At 47.8% G+C, this 19,843-nt stretch overlaps 1 protein-coding gene across 1 annotated transcript in view; it reads left to right on the top strand.

Annotated features, from left to right (window-relative positions):
• Positions 1 to 19,843, top strand: part of TRAP1 (TNF receptor associated protein 1) — a 60,105-nt gene that overhangs the window by 15,594 nt on the left and 24,668 nt on the right. Inside the window, 3 exon segments of the mRNA NM_001133085.1 lie at positions 10,929 to 11,087; positions 12,774 to 12,856; positions 15,801 to 15,941. Of these exon segments, the coding sequence (NP_001126557.1) occupies positions 10,929 to 11,087; positions 12,774 to 12,856; positions 15,801 to 15,941 (383 nt within the window).

The following is a 19,843-nucleotide window of genomic DNA, read 5'->3' as shown; positions in this document are numbered from 1 at the left end:
CTGTTTTGAATAAATAAATATGGTTTGATTAAAAAGCCAAAACCATGTGAACAGGTAAACCTTGAGAAGCCTTGCTGCTGTTCAGAGCACCTGCTGCCTTCATAATCACTATTGGTTGCCTTTGGGTCCTGCCACTACTTACTTGTATGACTGTAGTAAGCGCAGATGTACATATTCCCTCAGGGATGCACCCTTCTCTGTGTTCTGTTACTCACTACATAGCTCGTGGAGAGCTTGCTGTGTTCATATATAGTTTGCTGCTCCTTCGCTTTCTGTAGCCACTGTGAAATGCCGTTCATATTTTTTGCCCCAGGTTTTTCTTCTGGACTGGCTGGCTTTCTATTTTTTCTTTTTTTTGGGACAGGGTCTTACTCTGTCACCCAGGCTGGAGTGCAGTGGCGCGATCTCAGCTCACTGCAACCTCTGCCTCTCGGGTTCAAGCGATTCTCCTGTTTCTGCCTCCCAAAGTGCTGGGATTACAGGCGTGAGCTACTGTGCCCGACTTCTGTTTTATTTTTTGGTTTGATTCTGTCAGTTGTTGAGAGAGGAGTGTTAAGATCTCCAGCTGTGATTGTGAAATTGTTTTGTTTTTAATTCTTTCTATTTTAACTTCATATATTTTGAAGTTGTGTTATTAGGCAAATACACACTTGTGATTACATTTTCCTGATGAATTGTTCATTGTAGTATTCTGAAATATCCTTCTTTTTTCCTAATAATATTTTTTATTTTGAAATGTATTTTACTTGATATTAATAGAGCCACTCCAGCCTTCTTAAACACACTCTTTGGATGGTATGTATTTTTCCATTCATTTGTCTTAAGTGTATCTTTTTCTTTATGTTTAAAGTGTCTTGTAGATTGCATATAATTAGGTCTTCCTTTACCAATTCTGACAATCCTTGCCTTATAATTAGAGTTCAGTCCATTAATATAAGAATAAATATTGATGTGGCTGGATTTATTGCTACCATTTTATTATTTGCCTTTTATTTGTCCTTTTGGATTTTTTACCTGTTTTTCCTTTCCTTATCAGTGAAATATATTTGAGATTTCCATTGTGGTTTGTCTAATGCTTTTTAAAGCTATTCTTCTTTGAATCATTATTTTAGTGGTTACTCTGGTGTTTGAAATATGCACCCTTGGCCAGGTGCGGTGGCTCACTTCTGTAATCCCCCCACTTTGGGAGGCTGAGGCAGGAGGATCCCTTGAGCCCCAGAGTTTGAGACCAGCCTGGGCAACATGGAGAAACCCCATCTCTACTAAAAATATAAAAATTAGCCTGGCGTGGTGATGTGCATCTGTAGTCCCAGCTACTCGGGAGGCTGAGGCCCGAGAATGGCTTGAACCGGGAGGTGGAGTTTGCAGTGAGCTGAGATTGTGCCAGTGCACTCCAGCCTGGGCAACAGAGTGAGACTGCATCTCAAACAAACAAACAAAAAAGTCTGGGCGCGGTGGCTCACACCTGTAATCCCAGCACTGTGGGAGGCTGATGTGGGCAGATCACCTGAGGTCAGGGGTTAGAGACCAGCCTGACCAACATGGAGAAACCCTGTCTCTACAAAAATTACAAAATTAGCCAGGCGTGGTGGCACATGCCTGTAATCCCAGCTACTCGGGAGGCTGAGGCAGGAGAATTGCTTGAACCCAGGAGGAGGAGGATGGGGTGAGCCGAGATCGCACCATTGCACTCTAGCCTGGGCAACAAGGGGGAAACTCCATCTCAAAAAAAAAAAAGTTTGTAAAGAGTAGCTTTTGTGATAGATACTTTGGCATACCAAGAAATACGGATGTTCCTGTCTTCAAAGAGTGTTACTGAGAAATACAAGCTTGTCCCTGCTCTAATTTGGTGAGATAAATTATACATTAACCAAAAAATTAACAGTGGGAAATGTCATATGCTGCCATATAGCAGCAGTTTCAAATGAGCAGCACAGGCTGGGCGTGGTGGCTCAGACCTGTAATCCCAGCAGCTTTGGGAGGCTAAGGTGGGAAGATCGCTTGAGACCAGGAGCTTAAGACCAGCCTGGTCAACAAGGAAACACCCTGTCTCTAGAAAAAAAAAAAAAAAAAAAATTTTTAGTCCTGTGTGATGGTGCTTACCTACAGTCGCAGCTGTTCAGGAGAGTAAAGCAGGAAGGTCCCTTGAGCCCAGGAGTTCAAGACTGCAGTGAGCCATGACTGGACCACTGCACTGCAGCCTGGGTGACAGAGGAAGCCCTTTTCTAATAAAAAAAAGAATAGTAAATACATGAATAAATCTTTTTTTTTTTTTTTTCTCGTCGCCCAGGCTGCTGGAGTGCAATGGCACAATCTCGGCTCACCGCAACCTCTGCCTCCTGGGTTCAAGTGATTCTCCTGCCTCAGCCTCCCGAGTAGCGGGGATTACAGGCACCCATGCCCAGTGCCATGCCGGGCTAATTTTTGTATTTTTAGTAGAGATGGGGTTTCACCCTGTTGGTCAGGCTGGTCTTGAACTCCTGACCTCAGGTGATCCACCCGCCTCGGCCTCCCAAAGTGCTGGGATTATAGGTGTGAGCCACTGCGCCTGGCCAATATAAAATTTTTTTAAATGGGCAGCATAAAAAGTAAGTGCAGTGAATTCATAGGAAGAGATTATTGTGAACTGCTGGGGCCAGGGAGGCCTTAATGGGAGGGAGGGCCTGCAGCCGGGTCCTGCAGCAACTCGGATGGGAAGGAGTCCCAGCTACTGGGACTGCAGCTGCAGAGTGGAGGAGCTGCATGGGCACTGGCAGTAGTGGGTAGGGATGGGGGGGTGGAAGGGGAGGGGTGTGTGGTGTCACATTCAAACTATCAGTGCTTCCCATTTTGTGCGACCCCAAACCACCAGATAGTTTAACAGTAAGACCTTGTAGCCTGACATTGAGGTTTGTGGTTTTTTCCTTTAGGGTGTAGGAGAAACACAAAGATGGAAATTGTGCAGCTAGCATGTTTGGTATCTGGTTCAGGCAGATTTATTCCTCTAATGGTTTATTTTTTTTTTAATTTTTAATTTTTTTTTAGAGACAGGGCCTGGCTCCATCTCCCATCCTGAAATGCAGTGGCGTGATCTTGGCTCACTGCAACCTCTGCCTTGCAGGCTCAAGTGATCCTCCCAAGTAGCTGGGACTACAGGCACGCACCACCACACCTGGCTATTTTTTGTAGAGATGGGGTTTTGCCATGTTACCCAGGCTGATCTCAAACTCCTGAGCTGAAGCGACCCTCCGGCCTTGGCCTCCCAAAGTGCTGGGATTACAGGCATGAGCCACTGCACCTGACCTAGTGGTTAAAAGTTGTTGTAGAAGCCAGGTGTGGTGGCTCACGCCTGTAATCTCAGCACTTTGGGAGGCGGAGGCGGGCATATCACGAGGTCAGGAGATCGAGACCGTCCTGGCTAACACAGGGAAACCCTGTCTCTACTAAAAATACAGAAAATTAGCCGGGCGTGGTGGCGGGCACCTGTAGTCTTGGGAGGCTGAGGCAGGAGAATGGCGTGAACCTGGGAGGCGGAGCTTGCAGTGAGCCAAGATGGCGCTACTGCACTCCAGCCTGGGCAACAGAGTGAGACTCTATCTCAAAAAAAAAAAAAAAAAAGTTGTTGTGGAAAGTTTGCATAACCTGAAATCAACTCTGCTTTTAAGAATGCTGTCAATTCAATTAATGTAATCTTGGCATTATGATACAAAATCTTGCAGTTCTGGCTGGAAATATAGATGTCTTATTTTTTTCTTTTTCCCAACCATGAGGACTTCTATATACTCCTCCCATAATGAATATTATATTAAATCCTTTCAAAAATATAGGCTGGGTGTAGTGGCTTGTGCCTGTAATCCCAGCACTTTGGGAGGCTGAGGCAGACGGATCACAAGGTCAGGAGTTCAAGACCAGACTGGCCAACATGGTGAAACCCTGTCTGTACTTAAAAAAAAAAAAAAAAAAAAAAAAAAAATTCGCCAGGCATGGTGGTGCACACCTGCAATCCCAGCTACTTGGGAGGCTGAGGCAGGAGAATTGCTTGGACCTGGGAGGCGGAGGTTGCGGTGAGCTGAGATCACGTCATTTCACTCTAGCTCTGGGCAACAGAGCAAGACCGTCTTGAGGGAAAAAAAAAAATTCTGTGTATTAATTGGGGAAAAACCAAAAAGACTAGAAAAATGAAACATGGGGAAATCATGTTTAATCTTAGGGTGAGGAAGGCTTTTACAACCAAAAGACTAATTTCCTTTTTTTTTTTTTTTTTTTTGAGACAGAGTCTCGCTCTGTCGCCGAGGCTGGAGTGCAGTGGTGCGATCTCAGTTCGCTGCAAACTCCGCTTCCCGGGTTCACACTGTTCTCCTGCCTCAGCCTCCCGAGTAGCTGGGACTACAGGCGCCCGCCACCACGCCTGGCTAATTTTTTGTATTTTTATTAGAGATGGGGTTTCACCGTGTTAGCCAGGATAGTCTCAATCTCCTGACCTCGTGATACGCCCACCTTGGCCTCCCAAAGTGCTGGGATTACAGGTGTGAGCCACCGCGCCTGGCAACTAATTTCCTTAATATATAAAAAGCTCTTACAAATCAATAAGAAGAAGATTTAAAATGTAGTAGAAAAATCATCAGAGGATATCAACAGTCCCTTAACAAAAAAGGAAATAGGAAATATTTTAAAATACGGTACAGTGCTCAGTTTTGCTTATAATAAGAGAAATGTAAGTGAAAACTACAGTGAAAATTTTATCTGACCAATAGGCAAAGATCCAAGAGTTTCATCTCAACACTGACTTGGCAGGAATGTAGGATGATATGCACTTTAGTATATTGCTGTGGGAACGTAAACTGATAGGATCTCTGTGGAGTGTGACTTGGCAGTATCTACCACTACTTAAAATACATAACCTTCGGCTGGGCGTGGTGTCTCACGGCTAATCCCAGCGCTTGGGAGGCAGAGGCTGGGGGATCACTTGAGCTCAGGAGTTTGAGACCAGCCTGGGCAACATGGTGAATCCCTGTCTCTACAGAAAACACAAAAATTAGCCAGGTGTGGTGGCATGAGCCTGTAGTCTCAGCTACTCGGAAGGTTGAGGTGGGAGGATCACTTGAATCCGGGGGGTCGAGGCTGCTGTGAGCCAAGATCACTCTACTGCACTTCAACCTGGGCGACAGAGTGAGACCCAGTCTCAAAAAAAAAAAATTAGCTAGGAGTGGTATTACACGCCTGTAGTCCCAGCTACTCAGGAGGCTGAGGTGGGAGGATCACCTGAGCCCGGGAAGGTCGAGGCTGCAGTGAGCTATGATTGTGCCATTGTGATCCAGCCTGGGCAATAGAGTGAGACCCTGTCTCAAAATAGTAGTAATTTATACCAGCCACAGTTATTACTGTGGTGTTTCCTGATGGTGCGCTTTCTGCTTTCTGCCATTCCTTGTGTTTATTCATTGGAATTCTGCTGTGATGAAGAGCTGCTGCTGTTCCTCTGTTTAAGTGTGCACCGATGTTTGCTTGATTCGCCGGGTCACAGTTTACAGTCCATTATTGTCGTTAGTTATTTTGCTGCACAGATTGTCCTAGATTCTGCCACTGGGAGCCCTTCTGGCTGAGCTGTGTGTTCTCCCGACACACCCCGTCCTTTCTCGTCCTTCCGCACACCACAGAGTGTCCTAGGCTCCTCTGTGTGCTCCACAGGGACCTCTGCTTCCTGTTTTTGGAGACAGGTATTCACAAACCAAGATCTGGCTGCCAGGTAGGGTGACCAACCGTCCTAGTTTGCCAGGACAAAGGCTTTCCCTGGGACGTGGGACTTTAGAGTGCTGAAACTGGAACAGCTTTTGGACTTTGCTCTCTGTAGCCTAAGTGGGGGGTCATCACGCCTGGGCCCTGTCACGCGTCAGTGGACAGAGCTGGGAAATGTGTGTGTGTAAATGTTCCGGTATTGATTTCTGCATCCCGTCTGTACACATGGGAAAGGTCGTGAGCCTGTACTGATGCCTGCACCTCCAATGCCGCACCGCAGGGTTTATTCCTGCCCCCTTCCTTATCAGTGACTTTTCTTCAACTGTGAGGACCCCAACTCAGTAGCCACAATGAGCTTGTCGGCTTGATCTTGGCACATGCGTAAATCGGGCTCAGACCTGCTGACCCCGCAGTGGACACATCTCCTGCCCGAGCCCCGTGATGGTGTGCTGTCCTCCGAGGTTCGTTTTACAATAACAGTCAAAGTGCCATTTTCTGAAGTCTCTTAGGTTAGTTCTTTCAGAGTGGTGATGTCATCGTCACAGCTATGCATATTTGCTGTTTGTATTTCATTTTGTGTTCCTGTGCACCCTGTTTTGTTTTCATGGTTTCTTTTTCTTTTTCTTTTCTTTTTTTTTTTTTCGAGACAGAGTCTCACTCTGTCGCCAAGTCTGGAGTACAGTGGTGCGATCTCGGCTCACTGCAACCTCCACCTCCTGTGTTCGACCAATCCTTCCACCTCAGCCTCCCGAGTAGCTGATAACCACAAGTGCGCCGCCACGTCTGGCTAATTAATGGTTTGTTTTTTGAGTATGAGAAACCTGACCGTGGTTCTAAGAGAGACATACGAAAAGCTGTATGTAGAACTGTCATGTTCCCTCCGCTCTGCCAGCCCTCTCCCCTTCCCACTTGCTTTCCATTCTCTGTCCATATGCTGGTTGGGGGTTGAATTGTGTCTCCCCACAAAAGATGTTGAAGTCCCAACTCTCAGTACCTGTGAACGTGACCATATTTGGAAATAGGGTCTTTGCAGGTGATCAAGTTAAGATGAGTTCACTTGGGTGGGCCCTAATCCATTATGACTGTGTCCTTATAAAATGGGGACATTTGAACAGACAGACATGTGTAGAGGGAGAATGGCAGATGTCCTGGAGGGAAGACACAGGGAGAAGACGACCACCCACAAGCCAAGCAACGCCAGAGGCTGCAGAGGCTGGGAGAGGCGCAAACAGACCCTCCCTCCCAGCTTCAGGAGGAACCAGTCCTACTGGCACCTTGATCTTGGACTTCTTGCTTCCAGGACTGTGAGAGAATAAGTGTCTGTTACTTTAAGCTACCGGGTTTGTGCCACGGGGAGCTTAATACACACCTCCTGTAGGTAACCAAGCTGTGGGGTTTGAAGGCTGGGCACGGTGGCTCATACCTGTCATCCCAGTGCTTTAAGAGGCCAAAGTGGGAGGATCGCTTCAGTCCAGGAGTTCAAGACCAGGCTGGGCAACAAAGAGAAACCTTGTGTCTATTTTTATTTTTTTAAAAAAAGAGGCCAGGTGTGGTGGCTCACGTCTGTAATCCCAGCACTTTGGGAGGCCAAGGTGGGCGGATCACTTGAGGTTGGGAGTTGCAGACCAGCCTGGCCAACATGGTGAAACCATGTCTCTTCTAAAAATAAAAGCCAGGCATGGTGGTGCTTGCCTGTAATCCCAGCTACTAGGGAGGCTGAGGCAGGAGAATCGCCTGAACCCAGAAGGCAGAGGTTGCAATGAGCTGAGATCATGTCACTGCACTCCAGCCTGGATGACAGAGCGAGACTCTGTCTCAAAAAAAAGAGAAAGATATCTTCGCGTCCTGATCCCTGGTACCTGTGAGTATGAGCTTATTTGGGTCATTTCAGATGTATCAGGTTGTGATGAGGTCACACTGCATGGGGGTGGGGCCTAACTGCAGTATTCCTGGTATCCCTATAAGAAGAGGGAAATCTGGACACAGCCAAGACTCACATAGAGAAGAGCTTGCCATGTGACAAGAGGCAGAGCCTGGAGGGTCTGTAAAGCATGAAACACCAAGGATGCCGGCTACTGCCAGAAGCTGGGGAGAGGTGCGGGATGGACTCTCCCTCGGCACCTCCAGTAGGAACCGCGCCTGCCCAGAACCTGGGACCTTTTTTTTTTTTTTTTTTTTTTTTTTTTTAAAGACAGGGTCTTGCTGTCTCACCCAGGCTGAAGTGCAGAAGTGTGGTAGTGTGATCTTGGCTCACTACAGCCTCAACATCCTGGGCTCAAGCGATCTTCCCACCTCACCCTCACAAGTAGCTGGGACTACAGGTGCACACCACTACACCTGGCTAGTTTTTGTGTTTTTTACAGAGATGAAGTCTCACTTTCTTGCCCAGGCTGGTCTTAAACCCCTGGGCTCAAGCGATTCTCCTGCCTTGGCCTCCCAAAGTGCTTGGATTACAGGTGTGAGGTACTGTGCCTGGCCCAGAACTGTGGACCTTTTTGAAACTACCTAGTTTGTGGTGCTGTGTTTCAGTAGCCCTAGGAAACAAAATACACAGTCACATCAGTTTCTGGTTTATCCTTTTTGTGTTTCTTTTACACAAATGATGAGAAACACTGATATGCTCTGCGGGCAGGTGGTGGCACTTGGACACTTCCCTCCTGTGCCCCCAGGGCTGGCTGTGCTTTGGAAGGAGGCACAGAGACTTCAGCACCATGGTTTAGTGTAGAGTGTTCACGAACTCCTCTAATGCCAAATACCATTTAATTCCAGAAGAAATGTCCCGGGATTTTTTTTTTTTTTTTTAACTGTACGAATAAAGTGAACAATGCAATTACATAGGCCCAAATAACTGGATATTTACATGGTTTGGAATTTGAATACTTTTTGAATTGTGGTAGATGTTTTTAAGGTATCTGCATAGAGATAAAGAAAGGCTAGGGTTGGCCGGGCATGGTGGCTTACGCCTGTAATCCCAGCACTTCGGGAGGCCTAGGTGGGTGGATCACCTGAGGTCAATAGTTCGAGACCAGCCTGACCAATAAGGTGAAACCTCGTCTCTACTAAAAATACAAAAATTAGGCATGGTGGCTGGTGCGTGTAGTCCCAGCTACTTGGGAGTTGAGACAGGAGAATCGCTTGAACCTGAGAGATGGAGGTTGCAGTGAGCCGAGATCACTGCACTCCATCCAGCCTGGGCGATAGGGCGAGACTCCATCTCAAAAAAACAAAAAAGGCCGGGTTTGTGCTGTTTGTAAGTCCAGGAATAAGCCTAAAGAATAGGCAAGTTTTGGCTGGGCACGGTGGCTCATGCCTGTAATCCCAGCACTTGGGGAGGCTGAGGCGGGCAGATCGCCTGAGGTCAAGAGTTCGAGACCAGCCTGGCCAACGTGGTGAACCCCTGTCTCTACTAAAAATACAAAACTTAGCTGGGTGTGGTGGCAGGCGCCTGTAAACCCAGCTACTGGGGAGGCTGAGGCAGGAGAATTGCTTGAACCCGGGAGGTGAAGGTTGCAATGAGCCGAGATCGCACCATTGCACTGCAGCCTGGGCAACAAGAGCGAGACTTCATCTCAAAAAAAAAAAAAAAGAATAGGCAAGTTTTTGTACCTTTTAGGAGTATGAAAGTTGGTATGTTAATTTTTTTTTAAATTTTATTATTATTTTTTTTGAGGCAGAATCTTGCTCTGTCACCCGGCCTGAAGTGCAATGGCACGATCTCGGCTCACTGCAACCTCTGCTTCCTGGGTTCAAGCCATTCCGCTGCCTCAGCCTCCCGAGTAGCTGGGATTACAGGTGCCTGCCACCATGCGCAGCTAACTTTTGTATTTTTAGTACAGATGGGGTTTCTCCATGTTGGCCAGGCTGGTCTCGAACTCCTGACCTCATGTGATCCGCCTGCCTCAACCTCCCAAAGTGCTGGGTTTGCAGGAGTGAGCCACCGCACCTCTGGCTGATATGCTAATTTTTAAAACCTTGATTCCTGGATATTCTGTGTCCTTCCTTTCTGCTTGTTAGAAATTTGTGAAGAACAGGAGAGGCTCACAGTTAGATGCGGTTCATTTAGGCTTAGACTTTGACACGGTGTGGCTGGCTGGCCACAGATCCTTGACGCCATCATGTATTGCAAATCTACTGACCAAGGCCGGGTCCTGGTGTGTGGTCCCTGGGGTCAGTGGGTGATGGTGTTGGGTCGGTCCTGTCCTGTGTTGGAGTGAAAGTGTCTGGTTTCTGGGCCTGTGTCGGTGAACTGCGTGCGGCTAGGGACACATTGGCTGCTTTCCTCCCTCGCTGGGCTCTGCCGGCGACTTTCTCAGCCCACTGGACTGAGCAGGAAGTTACAGAAGACAAGTCTCCTTCCTGGTTACAAGGTAGAACCCATTGTCAGCTGTTTTTCAGTTTTTCAAGTACACAAATTTTTTTTTTTAAATCTGTTTTGGATGAAAAAGCAATGGAAAAGAATCAACTTTTAGAAGATGATGAGACAGTTTCAGAATATTAACATTTAAATATTTGGATCCCTTTTGGGAAGATTTTTTTTTGCTTGACTGTCAAGAGCAAGGAAGTGTGGCCCATCGGGGGCTTCTGCAGGGGCTGCGAGGGTCGAGACAGGTTTGAGTTTGGTGGGTTGATGCGAGGTCTCACCTGTGAGGCGAATGTGGGAAGTGCTGTCAGCAGGCATCTGCCAGCTGGGCGTGGTGGCTCACGCCTGTCATCCCAGCTCTTTGTAAGGCCAAGGCGGGAGGATGGTTTCAGCCTAGGAGTTTGAGACCAGTCTTGGCAACATAGCAAAACCCCATTTCTACAAAAAATTTTCAAAAAAATTATGGGGGCATGGTGGTCTGTGCCTGTGGTTCCAGCTACTCGTGAGGCGGAGGCAGGAGCATCGCTTGAGCCCAGGAGGTTGGGGCTGCAGTGAGCTGTGATCGCAGTGACAGAGCGAGATCCCCTCTGTAAAGAAGGCAGCAGCCCACCCCCTCCAGTTTCGCTTCTGCGGTTCTGAGAAGACCCAGTATCTTACGCTGACAACATCTGTGACAACATCTCTTTGCCAAAACCACACCCTGACACTGGCATCTGGTCCTGTGGATTTCTCTTTCAGCAACAGCCTGACTTAGAGGTGTCCACGCTAGCTTCTGCTAGACACCCTTGATGGGACGAATTGCCATATTTCTCGTGTCTTCCTAATTTTCATTCTTTCTGCATATTTGTCTTTTCAGGAAAACCAATTCTGTGTCCTCGGAGGACCATAGCCCAGTTGCGCCCCAGGCGAAACCCGGCCTGGAGCTTGCAGGCAGGACGGCTGTTCAGCACGCAGACTGCCGAGGACAAGGAAGAACTCCTGCACTCGATCATCAGCAGCACAGAGAGCGTGCAGGGTAGCCCGGGCTCGTGCTTTGGTCTGGGAGGGCTTTTCGGTTCACTTCTGTGCGTAAAGGGGCATTTTCAAGGTGGAGGCAGTGATTGGTAGAGCCACCGCCTTAGGTCTGAAATCAGAAGGTGTTGGCTGTAGGGAGTGCTGCGCCCTCCATTTCTGTCCCAGCGACGGACTTCTGCCAGTGTCGGGTGTGTGTTGCCCCCTCTGGTGGCCACCCGTGAGTTTGCCGTCCGGCACCTCCCCTGAGTGGTGATTCATGGCACATCTGCTAATAATCATGGAAGCGGGAGGGGAAACTCAGCATTGGCCCAGCCTGCACAGGACCGAATTCCGGAGCTGTCTTTTCATTCCCTCTGAGGTATAAAAAAGCAGTCTTTGGAGCCAGTCCTGAAGTGGCTCCATTTCTGGCTTTTAAGTGGGTCGACAAGAGTAGAATCTTTGAAGTTAAAAAGAGAAGTGAGGTTTTCTTGTTATTTTGATTTCTAAATAATTAATTTGGAAACCACTTTTTTGAAGAATATAGGCCAGGCACAGTGGCTCACACTTGTAATCCCAGCACTTTGGGAGGCCGAGGCAGGAGGATTGCTTGAGGCCCAGTGGTCGAGACCAACCTGGGCAACATAGACCCTTTCTCTACAAAAAAAAATTAAAAAGTTAGCCAGGCATGGTAGCACACACCAGTGGTTCCAGGTACTTGAGAGGCTGAGGCGGGAGAATCACTTGAGCCCAGGAAGCTGAGGCTGCAGTGAGCATGATCCTGCCACTGCATAGCAGCCTGGGCAACAGAGCCAGATCCTGCCTCTAAAAAATAAGAAAGAACATATAATCCGGTTCTTAGAGGCAGCCCAGTTCTCGTAACCATGCACATTGGGAAACCAGGTCAGCAGTCCCTCGACGTAGCCTGAGGCATGTCTGGCCTCAGCAGTGGGAGGATTTGTCCTTTCCTGAGACCTCCTTTCTGAGAGACTTTTTGTTTTGAGACAGGGTCTTTCTCTGTCGCCCGGGCCGAGTGCCGTGGTGCAATCATGGCTCACTGAAGCCTCGACCTCCCTGGCTCAAGTGATCCTCCCACCTCAGCCCCCTAAGTCACTGGGACCACAAGTGTGTGCCACCACGCTCAGCTACTTTGTGTATTTTTGGTAGAGATGGCGGGGTCCCTCTGTCTTGCCCAGGCTGGTCTTGAGGTCCTGGGCTTAAGTGATTCTCCTGCCTTGGCCTCCCAAAGAGCTGGGATTACAGGCATGAGCCATGGTGCCCAGCCAGACTTTGTTTCTGTCTGCTTCTTTGTTTTTGTTCACGATCTTAAATGTTTGGGAGGCCGAGGCGGGCCAATCGTGAGGTCAGGAGATCGAGGCCATCCTGGCTAACATGGGAAAAACCCCACTCTACTAAAAATACAAAAAATTAGCCAGGCGTGGTGGCAGGCGCCTGTAGTCCCAGCTACTCGGGAGGCTGAGGCAGGAGAATGGCATGAACCCGGGAGGCGGAGCTTGCGAGCTTGCAGTGAGCCGAGATCGTGCCACTGTACTCCAGCCTGGGTGACAGAGCGAGACTCCGTCTCAAAAAAAAAAAAAAAAAAAAAGTTTAAAACTCATAAACTTAAGCATTCTTTGGAATGTGATGTAGCGTATTCTTGCACAAAAATAGAAATTAAACTTTATTGGTTGTGTCTGTGTTTCATTACTAGGTTCCACTTCCAAACATGAGTTCCAGGCCGAGACAAAGAAGCTTTTGGACATCGTTGCCCGGTCCCTGTACTCAGAAAAAGAGGTGCGTTGCCTGCTAACCATGCCCGATGCTAGCAAGGTTTCTTTTCACAAAGCTGTTTTATGCCATTCTGGAGAATTGCCAGATAATATATTAGCTGTGAGAAAGCATTAAACTTTGGACAGGTCCCCATCTTAAGCTACCAGTGAGAGGAGTTTTACTAGAATCTATTTTGGTTTTGTGGATAAGTGTATCCAGATGGTTCTTTGGGCTGGATCAACTCTGGGAATTAATTGAATTTTGCCAGTAATTTTAAAAGTTCCCCAAATACAGGCCTGGTGTGGTGGCTCATGCCTGGGAACTCAGTGCTTTGGGAGGCCGAGCCCGGAGGATTACTTGAGCCCAGGAGTTTGAGACAAGCCTGGTCGACACAGCAAGAATCTGTCTCTACAAAAAGTTTAAAAAATTAGCCAGCTATAGGGGCACTGACCTGTGGTCCCAGCTACTCAGGAGGCTGGGGTGGGAGGATGACTTGAGTCTGGCAGACGCTGGGGCTGCAGTGAGCCATGATTGTGTTACTACACTGACTTGCACAACAGAGTAAGACCATCTCTCCAAAAAAAAAAAAGTCCCTCAAATCCTAGCATGCAGCTCTGCTGAAATCCGTTTCTGTGGAGCTTTGGATTTGGATGTGCTCTGAGGCCCCTTTGCCTGGTGTGACTACCTGCAGGTCTTGGGGGCTTTGGCTGCTGGAGGAAGAAGGTTCCCCAGTCCTGTGTGTATGGAGCAGGGAGGAGTTACTGAGGAAATTAAAATGCATTTGGGGCCGGGTGCGGTGACTCACACCTGTAATCCCGGCACTTTAGGAGGCCAAGGTAGGAGGGTTGTGTGAGTCCAGGAGTTTGAGACCAGCCTAGGCAACGTGGTGAGACCCCATCTCTATTAAAAAAAACCCCACAAAACTCATTTGGGGTGACAGGACAAGGAAAAAGAAAGATGAAAGGCCACCATCGTTGACATGCTGATTATTGCTGGAAGGCAAAGGAGAATCCTGAAGAAAGTTTGTAAAGCACCAAATTTCAAAGCTCAGAGGGGCTTCCAGGAGCTGTTTCTGGGTTTTGTGCTGATGAGTGCTGCATTCCTGCCTCCCAGTGACCTCCAGCTTCCGCCCAGATCAGCCACTGCTTCGTCTTCACCTGTGTGCTCTTGCGGACTTAATTTTTCTATTTTTATTTGTGTGGTTTTTATTTTTATTTTTATTTTTTTGGTTTTTTAATTTTTTGGAACAGGGTCTGGCTCTGACGCCCAGGCTGGAGTGCAGTGGTATGATCTCGGCTCACTGCAACCTCTGCCTCCTGGGCTCAAGCCTTCCTTCCTCCTCAGCCTCTGGCTCATATTTGTATTTTTTTGTAGAGATGGAGTTTTGCCATGTTGCCCAGACTGGTCTTGAACTCCTGGGCTGAAGTAATCTGCCTGCTTCAGCCTCCCAAAGTGCTGAGATCACAGGTGTGAGCCACCGCACCCGGCCTCTCTGACTGATTTTAAATGGAAGGTCTGTTTGAGGTCAGTGTGCTTTTCAGCTCCTGAGGGACAGCTGGGCCCTGTGGCCGGTTTTTCTCCGGGTGTGGTAGACCTGGTGTTTGGTGGTCCCCACTAGATGAGATGAAGCCAGGGAACCTGTTTTTGTGGAGTAGGAGTGTATTAGTCTGTTTTCACATTGCTGATAAAGACATACCTGAGACTGGGCAATTTAGAAAAGAAGGAGGTTTAATTGGACTTGCACCTCCACGTGGCTGGGGAAGTCTCACAGTCATGGTGGAAGGCAAGGAGGAGCAAGTCCTGTCTTACATGGATGGCAGCAGGCAAAGAGAGAATGAGCAAGTCACAAAAGCAGAAACCCCAAAAAACTGTCACATCTCGTGAGACTGACTCACTCCCATGAGAACAGTACTGGGGAAATGGTCCCCATGATTCACTTATCTCCTACCAGGTCCTTCCCACAACACGTGGGAATTATGGCAGTACAATTCAAGGTGAGATTTTGGTGGGGACACAGCCCAACCATATCAAGGAGAAATGGATGTTTGAGTGATACGCCGTCATCCCTGTGCAGGAGTTGGGAAAGAAATTGTTCCTCGCAGGGCTCTTTTGTTGGTTTTTTTGAGACAGAGTCTCTCTCTGTCAGGGCTGGAGTGCAGTGGTGCTATCTCGGCTCACTGCAACCTCTGCCTTGTGGGTTCAAGCGATTCTCCTGCCTCAGCCTCCTGAGTAGCTGGGATTACAGGCGTGTTCCATCACGCCCAGCTAATTGTAATATTTTTAGTGGAGAGTGGGTTTTACCATGTTGGCCATGCTGGTCTTGAGCTCCTGACCTCAAATGATCCGCCTGCTTCAGCCTCCCAAAGTGCCAGGATTACAAGCATGAGCCACCACACCCAGCCAGAGGGCTCTTCTTAAAGTTATAATTAACAGATGGACACATAACTTCAGGCTTGATTAAAAATCCTGAAAAGGGCCAGGTACCGTGGCTCACGTCTGTAATCCCAACACTTTGGGAGGCCGAGGCACAAGGATCACTTGAGCCTGGGAGATCAAGACCAGCCTGGGCAACATAGCGAGACCCTGTGTCTATAAAAATTTTAAAACAATTAGCTGGGTGTGGTGGTGCATGCCTGTGGTCCCAGCTACTTAGGAGGCTGAGGTGGGAGGATTGCTTGGGTCCAGGAGGTTGAGGCTGCAGTAAGCCGTGATTGCAGCCTCCAGCCTGAGTGACAGAGTGAGACTCTCAAACAAATCCTGAAAGGAAAGTCAGCACCTTTAGTCACTTTGTGACCGGTCCAGAGGAACTGTCTTTGACTAAAGCAGAAACTCTTTATGCTTTGAGAATTGACTATTCTGTGACTGTTCTCGTCTACCTTTTAACAGTTATTGGAAGTGCAGCTGACTAGATAGATCCTGCAGGACGAGTGTCCTTCATTGTCTGTGCCTCCCATTTCTATTCCTGTAGGTGTTTATACGGGAGCTGATCTCCAATGCCAGCGATGCCTTGGAAAAACTGCGTCACAAACTGGTGTCTGACGGCCAAGCACTGCCAGAAATGGAGATTCACTTGCAGACTGATGCCGAGAAACGCACCATCACCATCCAGGTACCTCCCTCAGTGTCCAGGCCTGTGGCAGGCCCGGCCATGCAGCAAGGACAGGACCTGCCTTCTAGTGATGTCTCTGGGGTCCCAGGGATGTACTGGCCATCCGTACCACCAGGATAACTCTGGCTATAATTTATTGTTACAATGGCATTCATTCATTATAGAAAATTTTGGAAAAGCAGGTAAGCAGAAAAGAAGAAAATTTGAAATCAGCCCATCATCCAGCAATAACTACTGGTAACATCTTAGCATATGGCCGCACAGGGTTTTGGTGTATACAGTTATTAACATACCTAAACATATCTTATTTTTATTGTACTCTTTTCATATTTTTAACTGCGTTTTCCCCTCAAAATGCAGACGGAGCCGTGCTATGGCTGCTGCTGTAGCCTCGTGGAAATTTTAAGGCTGAAAAGTTAGAAAGGCCAAAGAGGGTCAGGTAGGGGCCCTGAGAGACATTGCATCCAAAGACAGCTGCCTCAGGACCTGTCGTCCCAGGGTCACGGCGTCATTGCGGGGGTGTCTGTCTCTGTGGAGAGGTGGACAGACTGGCCGCGGTGGGATCTGAGTATTCCCTTTTAGGGTGCTGGCTTGCTCTGAACGTCATGCCACATAAATGAACGCAGGCACGCGTGAATGAATGGACTTGTGAAGGGATGGCTGTTTTAATTAAAGGAGGGGCTTTTGTGAGGTGTCAGCTTTATGCACTCCCTCTTGGGTTTAGAGAATCCAGACTGAGCCCCGTGGTACGTGCCAGCTGTTTGTCATAGCCCTTGGTCATAAGGATTGGGTGGGGAGTGGGTTTCTTCTCTCCCTGCCTTCGCTGTGCTGGCCTGGCTGTGGAATGGGCCCTGTGGGCGGGGCTGCAGCAGCCTGCGCTTCCCTCCTGTTTGCAGCACAGGGGTTCCGTGCAGATGATTGAAAATGGATGTGCTGGGGCAAGGGGTCGTGGGGACATGATTCGTGGTCTTTAGCAGAGGGGCCAGTCCTCTTGTGCCAGTACTTCCTGGTACTAAGACTGTTTATGTTACTATAATGATTTTTGGTTTTGTCTTTTGTCTTTTTTCTTAAAGAACAGTTCTAGATTTACAGAAAATTTGAGCAGATAATTTAGAGTTCCATTATATCCTTTGGGACCCAGTTTTTCTATTCTCAACAGCTGATGTGAGCGTGGTCCATTTATTTCATTTTTTTCTTTTTTTTTTTGGAGACAGAGTGTGGCTGTGTCGCCCAGGCTGGAGTGCAGTAGTGTGATCTCGGCTCACTGCAGCCTCCGCCTCCCAGGTTCAAGCAACTCTCGTGCCTCAGCCTCCTGAGTAGCTGGGACTAACATGTGCCATGATGCCCAGCTAATTTTTGTATTTTTAGTAGAGATGGGGTTTCACCATGTTGGCCAGGCTGGGCTTGAACTCCTGCCCTCAAGTGATCTGCCCGCCTTGGCCTCCCAAGTGTTAGATTACAGGCATGAGCCACCATACCCTGCCCATTTATTACAATTAATTAACTAATATTGATACATTATTCTTACCTAAAGTTTTAGAAAAGGAAGCATTTCTTGTGGGGTCTCAGAGATATTATGCCATTCCGTCTCTTCTACTGATATCTCAGCTACATTGCTTTTTGTTATTTTTAGGGGATTTTTTAGGGAATAAAATATGCAGCCTTAATTTGTCACTGTCTAGCTTGGATTAATATTTAGCACTTCAATGTAAGAATCTTACAACAGTATCATTCCGGTGGCAAAATCATCTTTTTCTTTTGATGTCAAATATTTTATGTATATACCTGTTGTAAACCCTCATAAATTCCTTTTTATTTTTGTTTGAGACAAGAGTCTCACTTTATTGCCCAGGCTGGAGTGCAGTGGTATGATCTCACCTCACTGCAGCCTCTGCCTCCCGGATTCAAGCGATTCTCCTGCCTCAGCCTCCCGAGTAGCTGGGTTTACAGGCACACGCCACCACACCTGGCTAATTTTTGTATTTTTAGTAGAGATGGGGTTTCACCATGTTGGTCAGGCTGGTCTCAAACTCCTGACCTCAAGTGATCTGACTGCCTTGGCCTCCCAAAGTGCTGGGATTACAGGCGTGAGCCACTGCTCCTGGTCTCACCATTTCCTTTTAAAATCACAGCGTGCGGGTCGCCTGGCAACAGATGATTTCTGTCTACATCTGAAAAATCTATAGTTATTATTTTTTTTTAGTGAATATTTTAGAACAGATTTCAATTTTCAGAAAAATTTTAAAGATAGTACAGCGTTGCCATCTACTCCAACACCCAGCTTCCCTTATGATTGAAATCTTATGGCCGGGTGCAGTGGCTCACGCTTGTAATCCCAGCACTTTGAGAGGCCAAGGTGGGCGGATCACCTGAGGTCAGGAGTTCAAGACCAGCCTGGCCAACACGGTGAAACCCCGTCTCTACTAAAAATACAAAAATTAGCCGGATGTGGTGGTGTGCACCTGTAATCCCAGCTGCTCAGGAGGCCAAGGCAGGAGAATCGCTTGAACCCGGGAGGTGGAGGTTGTGGTGAGCCGAGATCGCGCCATTGCACTCTAGCTTGGGCAACAAGAGTGAAACTCGTCTCAAAAAAAAAAAAAAAAGAAATGTTAGTATATTACATTGGTTACAGTTAATCAACCAGTATGGATATATTATTGTTAACACAAATCTATTCAGATTTCCTTAGTTTTTACCTCATGTCCTTTTTCTCTCCCAGCATCCCACATGACATTTAGTTGTCCTGTTCTCTTAGCTCTTCTTGGCTGTGACAGTTTCTCAGACTTTCCTGGTTTTTGATGACCTGGAAGATTTTTTTTTTTTTTTTTTTGGAGATGGGGTTTTGCTCTTGTTGTTGCCCAGGCTGGAGTGCAATGGCATGATTTCAGCTCACTGCAACCTCCGCCTCCCGGGTTCAAAAGATTCTCTTGCCTTCAGTCTGTCGAGTAGCTGGGATTACAGGTATGTGCCACCACGCCTGGCTAATTTTGTATTTTTAATAGAGACAGAGTTTCTCCATGTTGGTCAGGCTGATCTTAAACTCCCGGCCTCGGGTGATCTGCCTGCCTCGGCCTCCCAAAGTGCTGGGATTATAGGCATGAGCCACCACACCCACCCTGACCTGGAAGGTTTTTATGTTTGTTTAGGGTCGGGATCTTCTGTCTCCAGGTTGGGGTGCAGTGGTGCTATCAGGGTTCGCTGCAGCCTTGACCTTCTGGGCTCAAGTGATCTACCACCTCAGCCTCCTGTAGCTAGGGCCACAGGCACATGCCACCATGCCCGGCTAACTTTAAAAAAATTATTTTTTTGGCCGGGCACGGTGGCTCACGCCTGTAATCCTAGCACTTTGGGAGGCCAAGGCGGGCAGATTGTCCGAGCTCAGGAGTTCAAGACCAGCCTCGGCAACATGGTGAAACCCTGTCTGTGCTAAAAATACAAAAGAAATTAGCTGGGTGTGGCAGCGTGTGCCTGTAGTCCCAGCTACTCAGGAGGCTGAGGCAGGAGAATTGCTTGAATTTGGGAGGCGGAAGTTGCAGTGAGCGGAGATCACACCACTGCACTCCAGCACTCCAGCCTGCGTGACAGAGCGAGAAAATTTTTTTTTTTTGTAGAGACAGGGTCTTGCTTTGTGGCCCAGGCTGGTCTCAAACTCCTGGGCTCAAGCAGTTTTCCCACCTTGACCTTCCAAAGTGCTGGGATTACAGATGTGAGCTGTTGTGTCCAGCCCTATGTTTTCTTCTAGTGGTTTTATAGCTTTAGCTCTTATATTTAGATCTATGATCCATTTCAAGTTAATTTTTGTGTATGATGTGAGGTAGGGGTTGAGGTTTATGTTTTGCTTATGGGTGTACAGTTGTTTCTGTACTATCTGTTAATAGACCTATTATCCCCCATTGAATTAC

Source organism: Pongo abelii, chromosome 18 (assembly GCF_028885655.2).
Source record: "Pongo abelii isolate AG06213 chromosome 18, NHGRI_mPonAbe1-v2.0_pri, whole genome shotgun sequence".
Lineage (NCBI taxonomy): Eukaryota > Metazoa > Chordata > Mammalia > Primates > Hominidae > Pongo > Pongo abelii.
The sequence above is the reverse complement of the archived record's forward strand: the minus strand, read 5'-3'. Positions and strand labels throughout refer to the sequence as shown.